Below are 14,486 nucleotides of genomic sequence, written 5' to 3'. Positions count from 1 at the left end.
TTACCAGTTAAAGTAGGAAAATAAATATACGATAGTACGTTTCCTATTTAACTTCTTTGAAAAAGCGGCGCGTCACGATAAGCGTCTTATCGTGGCCCCTTCTAATTACCCGGTCGAACGACAGGAAAAAACAAAGCTGCCGTGACACATAACATGTCTTTTCGGATCCAGTCTCGATTCTTTGGTTCAACGCGCAACCTAGCTCATAGACACAACCCACTGAGTTTCTCGCCGGATCTTCTCAGTGGCTCGCGATTCTCATCCCGGTGTTAGATTCAGTGGAGCACTGCAGCCCACTGAGATTCTCCCCGGATCTTCTCAGTGAGTCGCGTTTCCGTGGTAGATTATGTGAAGCAATGCTCTTGCTAGGGCCAGTGCTAGCAACATCTCCGGTTTGAGCCCCGAGAGTTCATTTACACGCTAGGGTAAAGCTAAAATAGCCTCTCAAGGCTATCAGCATAGGTAAAAAAAGGATCTAAATTCTTTTAGGTAGGAAATCAATGAGAATAGTCAAGTAATAGTTCAAAAGTATATAAACACATATCCCAATGCATTAAGACGTGTATTGACTGTTGATCGTTAGGGCCGAGTCACACCGGAATGGCAGCGGCCGGCAGCGTCGCGGCGAGCACTTTCAGTGTGAAATAATCGATGGAAATAATTTTAAATTTTATCTATATACTTAAAAGATCACATCACTACATTTATTTTAAAAATGAAAAGAAAAAGCAGCACAGCAGTGACATCTAGTAAATATAACAACAACCATATTTCAATGGTTTTGAACTAATATTTTTAGTTTCCATCATTTCATGTAGTTATAATTCTATCCGCTAGATGTCACTAAAATACAAAATAAACGAAACGAAAATAAAATGGATTTTTAGGAATACTAAATTAGCACTTTACTAATGTTACAAATATCACAATATTAAAAATCTCTAATTATTCAATGTAAATCACACTATCACTTGTTTGTTTTGCACGACTTAGCTCGCGTGCTTGTATCGTCTCGACTCGCGGAGCAAAATGCGAACAGAGCATCTATTGTGAGCAGAGCAGCGGCTGCAATTGCGCATACGGCAGATGCTTGTGCGTACGAACGTCGATGGCACTTTGGCACGTCGCGCCACGAGCGAAGAGTGAGAGCCCCACAGGCTCCGTACAGTACAGCCCCACAGCCCGACCACCATCCATCGATGTAAGCGTCCGCCGCCGCCGACACTGCTTCACCTACGAAATTAGACTAAGACCTTGATATTGCTCTTATATCAGTCAAACTAAAAAACATTTTATATAAAAAACAAATTAGGTTAATTGAGGCCTATAAAATCAAAGGCAGCTAAATCTAAGTCTGTCAAATATTCAGGTAAACTACAAAAATCGGCCCTAAGCACGTCATTACGGATCCTCCCGATCCATCGAAGTACTGCTAGTACTGCGAAGTAATTGCTAGGGCCAGTGTTAGCAACACTCCCGATTTGAGAAGCTGAAATAACTGTTCGGATAGCTACGATATTCTTTATTTTAAAGCAGATTTATAAAGAAGGCGAATATTACTAATAATCTGAATTTTAAATGATAAAACTTCGTTTATTAGTACTTAGTACAGAGTAAAAATAAAATTTTTGAACTGAATTTGTTAGAGATTTAGCTGCATTTGTTATAACATGAAAACACTAAAGCGTGTCCAACTAACTAAACAAGATAGCGCCTTTGTTAATCCATTTTACGACAATAAGGTGTTTAGCTGCCTTTGATTTTATAGGCCTCAATTGTGAAATGGAATGTTTCTTCGTCATGACAATACAAGATCGCTTCGCCAAAACGACATAAACAAACCTACTGCAATATTGTCTTTAGAAGCCGTATTTATGTCCGATTCTAATGTGAAGAGTTACAAAAAAAAATTCATTACATTTTAATGAGCCTATCTAATAAAGTTGAGTCTCCAATGATTACGGCCGCACAAAATTAATAACATGACAAATACCTCGATCATACGCTGGCCTCATCATCGAATTCCTCCGAGTCCATATAAGCTAAGGTTAGATCGAAAATCATTATAAATGCGTTCACGACAGCCAACGATCCAGCGAGTAGGGCCGCGTTGTGGTCACCAGTCCTCGGGTATGTGGCACCTCGAACTCTAGCTGAGAGGACAAGACCTCCGCTGGTAGAAAATAATGTGGCTCCGAGCAATCCAAAATACATATCTTGAACGAGGTCTAAAGGCGCGAAAATCATTTCACCTAAAATGTTTAAGGCATTTTATGACCTGATTACTAAGACCTTTAAGTCATGTCTTATTTTAATTTATATTCTTATTTTTATGAAAAATGATAATATGGAGTGAAATGAAATTAAATGAAGATGATTAATTTGAGACATTAATCAACTGGGATGAAATGAAAAGAAAAAAATGAAACAAAATGATATGAGATGAAATATAATCTCAATAAAATGGTGGTCATTTACTAAGATTTTTTCGGTGGACTTTTTGGAGGATCCCGAGAAGCTACGTTCAGCGGCTTTGTTTTATTTTCCCACATTTGTGCACTTTCACAGATACTAAACAGTTAATAAACCACCGTTATTACACATTTAAACCTGAAGAAACACTAAATAGAAAAAATAAAACAAACACACAACTTCACTCCTCGCGTTCCCGCCAAAAAGCGTAACATAAAATGTGTTTTTAACCACAGATTATCACAAAAAAATTACAGTGTCGTAGTATAAATACGGCTTTTTAAGACAAAATACACGTTTAACGTTTACATCTTCGAAATTTAAAATAGTAATACAAAAATATTTGATATACCAACATTATCAGGAAAGACACCGAGTACTTGACGCTGGTTTTATGGCCTTATGTTACTGAACACCACATTTACAATAATACGATATTAACCTACTATTTCTCCGGAGAGCACGATGATATATGCCACATACGTTCCGGAACAGAGCATCAGCGTCGGCAAATCGGTTAGATCGTAACTGTATTGATGTAACGTGAGACATGATATTGCTAGCGACTGAAACAGTAAGATAAATATTAGATTCGATGAAATTCTTTTGTAACAATGTAGGATGGGCTTTTTTTTTATTGCTCTTATAGGTAGACTAGCTGTACCCGTCCGCTTCGCTGGGCATTTAAAATTAAAATTATTATTTCTCACCTCCACAAAGATTCTCATCATTAACGCCCCCGCAACTGGTGTAGGGAGTCCAACACTCATATAAATATTAGCCTATCCATTAAGTACATGTATTTTCTACATGGATACCAAGTTTCAAGTCAATCGGATGCATGGTTCAGTAGTTATAACGGAACATCCGTAAAAACCACTGTAGATTTATATATTAGTATTGATATTGATGAGATTACGGCCCACCTGATGGTGAGTGGTTACCCTCGCCCATGGACTTCAGCAATGCCAAGGACAGAGCCAAGCCACTGCCTACCGTAAATGTTAAGTTACTATGATATTATTGCCTTATGGCTAACCTAATGGCTTATCTTAAACAGTATTTTGTAAATTTGGTACTAATGTAAATATTAATTTACATGCTACGTTTTAAAATTAAATGATCAAGCAATTCGTGTATGTTAATGAATTATTTACGATACTCGAAAGCGAAGGGAGCTAGTAGGTCCTTCTGTCACGATATCTCAAAAGTTCCTAAATATTATTTTTACTCGTTTTCCTGTTTTGTATAGCCCACAATGTAACAGAATCAATCGAAAGAATTGATTGAACAAATTGATTGTCGAGTGAGGTCGCGTTAAAGAAAATGTTACAATCAAATATATTAATTTTACTATTTACATGACAAAGTCATCGTTAGTCTACGTAGATCATTTAAGAACAATAACTCACTAATTCCATAAACTTTATAATACAAGTAGGTATTAACATCTTTCTTTTTCACTTCAATAAATTTCGTTAATTTAAAAAGATTTTGCGTACATTAATTTTAGGTGAATTTTTAGCTGAGAATTTCAAATTGTCAATTAATTGTCGTATTGACTGAAAATGACATTTTAATTTAGTCGACTCGTTTAAGGTCTATTATTGGCACTTACAAAGAGCCATAAAATTACAATGTTATCGAAAATTTAATTCACTAATAATTATAGTACAAAGGTTGCGAATTTTCCGAAACATAAAACAATCAATTATTATTCAACTTATAATAGTAAATATTTCAACACTAAAACGTCCAATCAAATAAAGTGCTTCTCGACCGTGATTTGACCGAAGTACTTCATGTGTATTATCTATGGTATTTTTTTTAAACTGCTAGGTAAAGACTAAAACTTTTTCTTCACTTCTTTTTTTTTTAAATAAGTTACACGAGTCAGATATTTTTTGAGAAACTTAAACGGCTTATGTACATCGCTTAGCTCATCGGAGCCTTGTGACTGTATTCTAACCAAAAACATTATATTTACACACATAAAGATACGATAGTATGACCTGAATATGATGTGACATGAGTATTAAAGAATAGCGTCATAAAATAAATCAGTTAGTACCGATTTGTTTTAATAATATGAATAGCGGACAGTCCATGGACTTCTTTTCACTATCTTAACCATTACAAAACTAAAAGTGAAGATTTTACTGGTGGTAGGACCTCTTGCGAATCCGCACGAGTAGGTACCACAACCCCGCCTATTTCTGCCGTGAAGCAGTAATGCGTTTCGGTTTGAAGGGTGGGGCAGCCGTTGTAACTGTACTTGAGACCTTAGAACTTATATCTCAAGGTGGGTGGCGCATTTACGTTGTAGATGTAACTAGTCAGGTCATAAGTATTGTCACACAGTAAAAACTTTTCTTTTAGAGTGCTGGCCACAAAAAAGTTTATTGAATTCGAATTTCGAATTGTTCATGAAAAAAAAAAGTATTCTTTTAGAATTTTACTCATTTTTAAGTATGGAGTGGACGCTTAAAGAAGACCGTGTTGCAGTTATTGCGTTGCATCGTTGCGGTTACGCGCCAATTCAAATTTTTAACATACTGAAAATTTTGAATATAACCAAAATATTCGTTTATCGTACCATCAGACGATACAATGAAGACTCTAGTGTAGATGACAGGTCAAGAAGTGGTCGCCCTCGGTCTGTTAGGACTCCAGCAGTGATAAAAGCTGTGAAGGCGCGAATTCAAAGAAATCCCAAACGTAAGCAGAAACTGTTGGCCCTTCAGATGGGTTTAAGCAGAACCACGGTGAAAAGGGTGTTAAATGAAGACTTAGGGATTCGGGCATATCGAAGAAAAACAGGACATCGTTTGAATACTCGTCTAATAGACCTGAGACTGAAGAGATGCCGCGCTTTGTTGAAGCGTTACGCGGAAAAAAAATATCGGGAAATTCTTTTTTTTAGCTAGAGAGAGAGAGAGCTACAACAAACAAAATGATAAGGTGTACGCACACAGTAGTGAAGAAGCTAGCAACCGTATTCTGCGTGTCCAACGAGGTCATTTTCCATCCTCGCTCATGGTATGGTTGGGAGTTTCTTATTGGGGCTTAACAGAGGTACATTTTTGTGAGAAAGGTGTAAAAACGAATGCAGTTGTGTATCAAAATACAGTCCTGACGAACCTTGTGGAACCTGTTTCTTATACCATGTTCAATAACAGGCACTGGGTATTCCAACAAGATTCGGCGCCAGCTCATAGAGCGAAGAGCACACAAGACTGGCTGGCGGCGCGTGAAATCGACTTCATCCGGCACGAAGACTCTCCTCCAGTCCAGATTTGAATCCGTTAGATTACAAGATATGGCAACACTTAGAGGAAAAGGCGTGCTCAAAGCCTCATCCCAATTTGGAGTCACTTAAGACATTCTTGATTAAGGCAGACGCCGATATTGACATGGACCTCGTTCGTGCTGCGATAGACGACTGGCCGCGCACATTGAAGTCCTCTATTCAAAATCACGGAGGTCATTTTGAATAAACTTTAGTGTCATAAGAATCTATGTTTTGTTAAGTTCATTTTGGTATATGAATGGTTGCATAATGAATAAACTTGTTTCAATTATTTTACATTAAACATGTGACAGAATTTATGACCTGACTAGGTATATGGGCTCCACTTAACACTAGATGGGCTGTGAGCTCGTCCGCCCATCTAAGCAATAAAAATAAAAAAGAATTGTCAGTTATATATAACGTGACCATACGTCCCGCTTTGGGCGGGATTGTCCCGCTTTCAGGCTGTCCGTCCCGCTGTTCTCAAAAGAACAAAAATGTCCCGCTTTCATTTATCTGTTGTGCATGGGCTTATTAAAAACTTACCGAATACTTACTTACTTCGATTAATAATGGTATTATTGATCGAAGCTTACTTATCCCAAATCCTTATTGTCTTACAAAATACATACTAAAGTAACTCTAATTTTGCTGTATAAAAGTAGTTATTTGTTGCGAAATTATTTATAAATATTATTTCAAGGGCAAGTTGGTGTAAGGATTAAGATGTCAGTGAGGGTAAGATACCATAATAACTTATTTCAAGTTTTTTGGAGTTTACTCCTTAAGAATCGATTTACATATATAGGCCCGGGGTATGAAAATTATGGGGACCAAAATCGTACTAGAGAGTATAGCATGTCACACGAAATGCGTTATGCGCCTGATTGGCTCCTGATTGCGTGATGCGTGCGCGCGCCAATCAGGAGCCAACGCGCGGCCGCGTTATCGCAGGTGACGCCGGGCTGCTGCGCCGGCAGTCCGCCACAAAGCCTCGTACTGATCGCGCGTTTCTCTCATTATTGTATTTTCATATATTTGTTAGTCGTTTGTTTTGTGTCTCGTTAATTTGTTAATAATCTGTAGTGTATCGTGTTGTCGTAATATAGAACTATTTCTCGTATTGTTTCGTTTAATTTACCGACATCGTTTTGCTTGTGGCCGGACGCCGTTCGGGTTCGATTCCTGAACGTATCAACTGTTAGTGGGTTGATACCCGAATATAACCCGCTACAAATCATTTATTAATAAAGCTTATTAAATATAAACAATTCCTTCTATCAGTGAATGGACAACTTATATATTAATTGTAAAAGTGAATTATATAGACTTACTTAATTACCGCATCCACGTGTTCCGCAACTCCCGGATCATTCTCACTAGAATACGTAACTTCCATATTTTACTGTATTCAACTGACACAAATTTATATTTATATCCAGTAAACTCCAGTCGTGCGTCGGAGCGGACACACACACTTTTTTTTTTTGCGCTTAAATATTACATCTTACCCCGACATACCCTAAATAATATGTATTTATTTATATACGAAATTCCGTAGGCGTCCCGCTTTGACACGAAAAAAAGTCACGTTTTATATATTCCAAAAATAATGAGACGTTATCAGAAGACACAAACATATATTTACCCGAAAAGTTAATACTGTGCTGTGTCCAAATCTACCCGAAATTGTTTCTCAATACGCGCCAATTACGAAATCAATTTCATTGTCCACCAAAAAATTCTCAAACAAATAGAAGGGAATCGAAAAACACTTCGGAAGAATTAAAAAAGGCATTAAATACAAATTTAAGCGAAGAGCACTGTTCGTTCCGTGACTATCGAAAGTTCAAGGAGTTTGCACGGAATATTGCTTTTATTTCGTCTTCATAAACGCGCTGTTACCCAACGAATGCGAACATCCATTTTAGACTCGGTTAGATTGTTTTTCAATGGCGGAAAAATAATATTTTGAAGTGAAACTTCCTTATCGGCGTTGGAAAAAAATTTACCGTCACATTTTTCGGTTACGCGTCACATTTTTCCGTTACGCGCCATCTGTTTTGTATTCATGTCTATGATAATAAAATCCTTTTGTTTAAACTTTATCTAATTTAACTTTTTTGTATTCATGTCTATGATAATAAAATCCTTTTGTTTAAACTTTATCTAATTTAACTTTATTTAACCAATTTCTAGAAAGTTGCATGTAGATCATTTTTCGAAAAATAAGGCCATAAATAAGTTTCACTTCTTACGTGTGTACACTAGTACACGCACACATTTTTTTGTAGGAAAACTTTTTTTATTGCTTAAATGGGTGGACGAGCTCATAGCCCACCTGGTGTTAAGTGGTTACTGGAGTCCATAGACATCCACAACGTAAATGCGCCACTTCGATCAATAATACTACTATTGATCGAAGATGCGCCACCCACCTTAAGATATAAGTTCTAAGGTCTCAAGTATAGTTACAACGGCTGCCCCGCCCTTCAACCCGAAATGCGTTACTGCTTCACGGCAGAAATAGGCAGGATGGTGGTACCTACCCGCGCGGACTCACATGAAGTCAGTCACCAGTCAATACGTATGTCAGTACATATGTTTTCGTGTTGTTTGCTCTGATGGTAAAAACGAAAATTACCTTATTTTCTTTTAACGGTGTTTCTGATTATGTAATAACTAAACTAAACCTTGCTCGTAGCTTTGCTCGTAAAATAGAAACTACGATCGTGTCGCGTTAGTATCAAACAGGTCGTAGCTATACTCTATTCCAATTACGAAGTCCCATGAGACAAATGTTATTATTATGTTATTGTGTGTGTGATTTAATTGTATAATGATTTAGATTGATTGTGTATTTTTTTAATGATGTTTACGACCATGAAAAAAAAAAGATTATTATTTCAAACTAGGGGACCCGCAGTAGTCGAAATTCGACTATAATCAATTGGAATTGTAAGTTTGTACACTATTATGATTGTATTTTATACTTCTATAATCACAAATTTCGCCAAGACTACACCAAATATATTAAGTGTATAATCTATGGACTACACTATAAAAAATATTAACAAAGACAAACCATATTCTATTCTCAATTTGACAACAGACGTCAATAACAAAAGTTTGACAATAAATAGTATGCATGCGTGTGTGCGTCAAATAAATGGTATGTAGTGTGTGTAATGTTTTCTTAATTGAATTAATGTATCTTTTATGCATTATTTAAAAAAAATATTAGCATTGTGCACTTCTTCTCTATATTCTCTATAAGTGTGGAAAATTTCATACTCCTCCGTCCGCGCAATTTTCGTAAAAAGGGATACAAAGTTTTTGCTTCATGTATTAATATACAGATTATGCGAAACGTGAAGAGTTACGTTCTAAGAAGTGTCAAAAGGGACTTCGTAATTAGACTAGAGTATAGTTGCAGCAACAAAAATTGTTATACCCAGATACTTTGTCCAAAAATAGCCCTGGTCATGTTTAAAAACTGTATTAGGTAAATAAGTTATTATTATTTTGAGCAGAGAAATTAAATACAGCTTCTTAGGTACAAATATATAACTAAATATAACTAAAATTATTCGTTTTTTTTAGAAATTGTGTCAACAACAATCATCGAATTTTATAGTAATGGATTAAACACGAAAATTTAGAATTTATGGCTCTATTAGACAATCTGTACTTGAAAAAAGATCGCAGTATGTATATTGCTCAGCCAAGGTTTTTATTTAAAACCATCGACCATGAAATGAGAAATTGCATTTTTAATTTTTCATTTAGGCCACAGATTAAATTTGCCGCCAAAAGCCGCCGAGAGACCCTCAAGCGATAAAATTTGCATAGAAAAGACATTGAAATATGGAGCTTCATTTATTCCTTTACAATTTTTATAAAAATGGAGTGTAATTAGACAACCATTACTTTAAAGAGAGTTACGTCTAAAATGTCTATTTATTTTGTTTAATATAATTAATTGTTTACGATGTTGGTTGGTGATCGCAATATGCTGATTTCACATCAAATGTAATATTTGTCGATTTTCCTAAAAGACCCTATAGGATTTTAATTTAAAAGTTAAACTACCTTCACCTTAACAGACAAATAGACTATTGCTAGATAAGTATGCATACAGAAAAAATAGTTTTAAACATATTGACTTTCACGACCATAGACAATTTTTTTACCGCAAAAAGAAGGTTTTATTTTCACATTCGTCGGCAGTAAAATTCGTCCTGGGTATTGCAAGTCTCAAAAGGTGAGATGTTTGTTATTTGACCGAATTATATGGAAACAAATTGTTTTTTCTTCATAAATTCAACATCTATTGAAATTGCTCACCGACGACGTCGCGTTCCTCTTTATATGTTTATATACTTTGTTTCTAAGTTCATTCAATCACAACTATGTAAAAACTTTAACCAAAGAAAAACATTCAAAAATTCACGGGAAAAAAACGCGATTTCCTTTTTAAGTGAAAATTCATGCGAACCTACAATTAACACCATCTGTTATTGATGTATCGATAGCTATCATATTATAGAATAGAAGATAATTAATTGGCAAAAACGTGAATCGGCTCACCTTTTGAAGGCTTGCATTATATAAGTTTCGAATAACAAAAGGTTCGACTCGATCCACTTACAGTGCTAGTGACGCTCCTAGTAGCAGCAAGCAGTATCGTACTTGTCGTTTCTTATCAAAAACATGGTCATAGAATCAGCTCGCTGAGTTTTTTGTTAAATCTCAGTGGGTAGTGTTTCCGATTCGCCTTTATGAGGACTCTTCAGAAGCAGATGCTCTTGAGCTGTTGTGCCAACGGACTGGGGTGCTACTATTTTATTGTAAGTTATTATAAATTACATAATTATTTATATCAGATCAGATTATTTATATCAGAAAAGTATTTTCGAAAGTATACAGCAACACTTTATGATGAAACTTTACTGTGAAACTAATTCGCTAACTCCATCCCAGCTAAAGCGGTACCGTATATCATAAATTACGTCACAATTCTTTTTAATTCTATGCGCATTTAATGTCACAAACTTTTACCGTGTAATCATTCAAGCAAAGTCATAGTATCTACAACAATTGCCGCTAGATTAAAACAACTTCAAACAGTAATCTGCAGTCCGCGGATGCAGAAATCCAATTCAATATTGTGGCCACGGCGCTGATTGCATTGTTGAAGTTTACATTCTATAAAATCCACTAGGATTTCCTGAACAGTATTTCTTATTTCAGCGAATTCAAACGAATAAAGCTCAGGGAACATTTTTGCCGTCTGAAATTATTAAAAACTTTATATATTACAATTTTAATTAAAACGTCAACTGCACTATTGAATACAATCATTACGTGCATATGTTTATGTTCCATGGTGAGTGCTCTAAGGAATTGTTTGAGATGAAACTATCATTTCGTTTTTATAATCGCACCGCTCGTCACCAGAGTAGAGTTCATCCATACTACCTGGAGCCACTGCGTTTATCCACAGAGATCCACAGTGCGTTTCCAGATATATTTTTTGCGACGTACTATCCAGTTTTGGAATGTGCTCTCCTCCACGGTGTTACCGGCCGCTATGACATGTCCTGCTTCAAATGAGGCTTGTGGAGAGTACTAAACTGTAAGCAGCGGCTTGACTCTGCCCCTGGCGTTGCTGAGGTCCATGAGCGACGGTAACCACTCACCATCAGATGGGCCGTTTGACCGTCTGCCTACGAGGACAATAAAAAATAATACTAATAAGAAACAATTACAAAATAGATTGAAAATAGGATTAAATAAAAACATGATTTAAACATTTTTTTACATCTCACGTTCAACATTTTTGCTAGAATGCTCTCTCTACATGAGAACATCTAATGATATCAATATAATATAATGAAAATTTCGTTATGTGTTACAATATCTACGTAACATATGCTAACAACAGCGATTTTAGCTGTGAATTGCTGGTTTGGTGGTACACCTTCAGGACCTTCACCCAGGTACACATATGGATAATGTTTGAATTCGGAACGTCAAAAGTGTCAACGAGCGACGTCCGCTATGACACTGTTCCCTTTTCATTTCCATCCGCCAAGGCGCGAATTTCATATTTTTTATATATATCTTTAATTTGACACTTATGAACTAATAAAAATATCAAACTAATAATACAGTCCACTCTTATTCACCACAACGCAACAGATAATAAATTAGGCATCACTGTTGATGGGCTAGTGAACTCACAGTATATCGACAGTTAACTGGCTACTAGAATCAAAAGACGTTACGACTCGAATCCCTCAACCAACCTTGAGACCGAGTCACAATTGTATATATTGCACTAGGGCATTTTAAAGCAAATATAATATTTGTCGATTTTCCTAAAGGACCAATAGGATTTTAATGTAAGCTACGTTTACCTTAATAGACCAATAGACCAAAGCTGGATACGTATGCACACAAAAAAAATAGTTTTGAACATATTGACTTTCACGGCTATAGACAATTTTCTTCTTCTACGCCGAGTAAGAATTGTGATATTAAAATTTATCCTCACGATTACCCCTACCACTAGTTCATGTGCCCGGATTGAAAGAGGTATTGGCAAAAAGTTATATAGAAATATACGTAACCTCTACGAGTAGTAAAAATGACTAATTGTTTAAAATTAATGTTTACTTCGAAATCCAATGTGTGCTCACGAGCTATTCGGTGCTAAGTGGTTATTGGAGTGACATTTATTGCCGTTATCGAACGTGTGGTATATATGTGATCAAAGACCTATTTGATATTTAAAAGGCTGTTCTAACCCATCCATATGCATGATTGTATTTCTCCTGAAATATGCAGGAGAACCAATAGTGTTTACTACATTTACATTAGTATTTACACTATTTTATCACTGGTAGTAACACCTCTTGGGAGTCCGCACGGGTGGGTACCACCAAAAAAAATTCACAACACACTTTACGTTTTACATCTATACTAAAATATAAATCTACAGTGATTTTTACGGATGTTCCGTTATAACTACTGAACCATGCATCCGATTGAGTTGAAACTTGGTGTCCATGTAAAAAATACCGACGCTTGAAAGGCAAACGTGACTAAGCGACAATGCGTGAACTTTACAGTAGACTAATTTGAAGTTGAAATACCTGAAAACAAAATTTATTTTAACGAATCTAGCTGTAGTTAGAATCTAGGTAGTAGCTGTAGGATTGAAATGATTTTAATAGACATAGAATTTTCGAATATGGTTATCACCTATCATTTATGTACAAAGCAGTTATTGTCGTTTGCCTTTCAAGCGTCGATACATATACTTAAGTTAATTTAATATTCATAGTAGTAGATAGTTTAATATTCATATGAGTGTTGGACTCCCTACACCAGTTGCGGGGGCGTTAATGATGAGAATCTTTGTGGTGGTAAGAAATAATAATGTTAATTTTAAATGCCCAGCGAAGCGGACGGGTAGGGCTAGTTACATTATAAAATTAGGCTACTGTAAAGCGACATTTAAACTATCGTGTTTTAAACACTCGATACCTAGTATCTTAGTTTACAGGATGTAGAAACGTCGTAAGTACAAGCCACATTAACTTGAACCTTCGGTAACTGGCCACCCGAATTCGTCCTAAAAATAGAGTGCTCAAAATTAAATGTTAGATGACATAAGATTCTTAACTCAGAGCGCAGCGGTCAGGGACGTGAACTACAATCGCCATTTGACATTTAATTTGTACTTCTCATACTTTCAGATTAGTAACCCACATAATATTGTAGAGTATTTATATTTATTTCTTATGGTTTAGATGACAGAACGAGTTCACGATCCACCTGGTGTTATGTGGTCACCGGAGCCAATAGTCATCAATCACGTATACAACTTGACACATGAGAAATAGGCAAGGAGCTAGTACCTACCCGGGCGGGCTCACAAGACGCCCTACCTACAGTAATTACGCAAAAAAAAATTAACGGTTTTGGTTTTATTACAGGATGCCATTCCTTCACCATAGCAGTCGCAGATTCGAACAAAGGCAGAGTCGCATCACTCTATACATTTTTTCCCTACCTATTCATTAGCTCGAAGAAATTCTTATTCTTAAAAATTCAGTTAACAATTATTATTTTTTGTTTATGCTTAGATTAGTGGACGAGCTCACAACCCACCTGGTGTTAAGTGGTTACTTGAGCCCATAGACATCCACAATGCAAATGCGCCACCCACCTTCAGATCTAAGTTCTAAGGTCTCAAGTATAGTTACAATGGCTGCCCCACCCTTCAAACCGAAACGCATTACTTCTTTCACGGCAGAAATAGGCAGGGTGGTGATACCCACCCTCGCGGACTCACAAGAGGTTCTACAACCAGTAAAAAGTACGACGAAAACAATTTCATTAAAAATGCTTTACTGCTTTAATCTCGCATTTATTATTTCCATATTAATCGTATTTGTTCCGTTTTATTCCGATGCTTTTAATCCTTTACAGTTTTCGTGTAATTCACCGACATTTAAATATTATTGTAGCCACCGTTTTCGATAAATAAAATTTATAAATATTTAAGTTTCTTTCCACACAGAAAACTAACATTCTCCTGAGACCTGGCAGACTTGGGCTGTCATCTTTCGATTAATAGAATCCCAGGTGTGAATAGGCGCCAACCATCTGCTATAATAAAGTTTGGGTATTTAATTATTTGAACAACAGA

General features: G+C 36.2%; 1 protein-coding gene and 1 long non-coding RNA gene across 5 annotated transcripts; one reads left to right on the top strand and one right to left on the bottom strand.

Annotated features, from left to right (window-relative positions):
* Positions 1-880: 880 nt before the first annotated feature.
* Positions 881-4,233, bottom strand: LOC101743423 (uncharacterized). 4 transcript variants are annotated; one of them, XM_004932457.5, is made up of 4 exons: positions 3,885-4,233; positions 2,915-3,038; positions 1,994-2,252; positions 881-1,233 (listed from the first exon to the last, which is right to left on the bottom strand). In XM_004932457.5, the coding sequence occupies exons 1-3, from the start codon at positions 3,921-3,923 to the stop codon at positions 1,999-2,001; spliced, it is 417 nt and encodes a 138-aa protein (XP_004932514.2). In that variant the 5' UTR covers positions 3,924-4,233; the 3' UTR covers positions 881-1,233; positions 1,994-1,998. The 4 variants fall into 4 exon arrangements, with proteins under 4 accessions (XP_004932514.2, XP_062529383.1, XP_021207796.1 ...); XM_062673399.1 differs by lacking the exon at positions 1,994-2,252 and having other exon boundaries at positions 2,919-3,038; positions 3,834-4,220; XM_021352121.3 differs by lacking the exon at positions 1,994-2,252 and having other exon boundaries at positions 2,919-3,038; positions 3,885-4,217.
* Positions 4,234-9,114: 4,881 nt separating this feature from the next.
* Positions 9,115-9,717, top strand: LOC134200399 (uncharacterized). The gene is made up of 2 exons (XR_009975297.1): positions 9,115-9,269; positions 9,368-9,717. It is a non-coding gene; the product is annotated as an uncharacterized LOC134200399 (long non-coding RNA).
* Positions 9,718-14,486: the final 4,769 nt, after the last annotated feature.

Source organism: Bombyx mori, chromosome 17, assembly GCF_030269925.1.
Source record: "Bombyx mori chromosome 17, ASM3026992v2".
NCBI lineage: Eukaryota > Metazoa > Arthropoda > Insecta > Lepidoptera > Bombycidae > Bombyx > Bombyx mori.
This window is presented reverse-complemented; position numbering and strand designations above follow the sequence as displayed.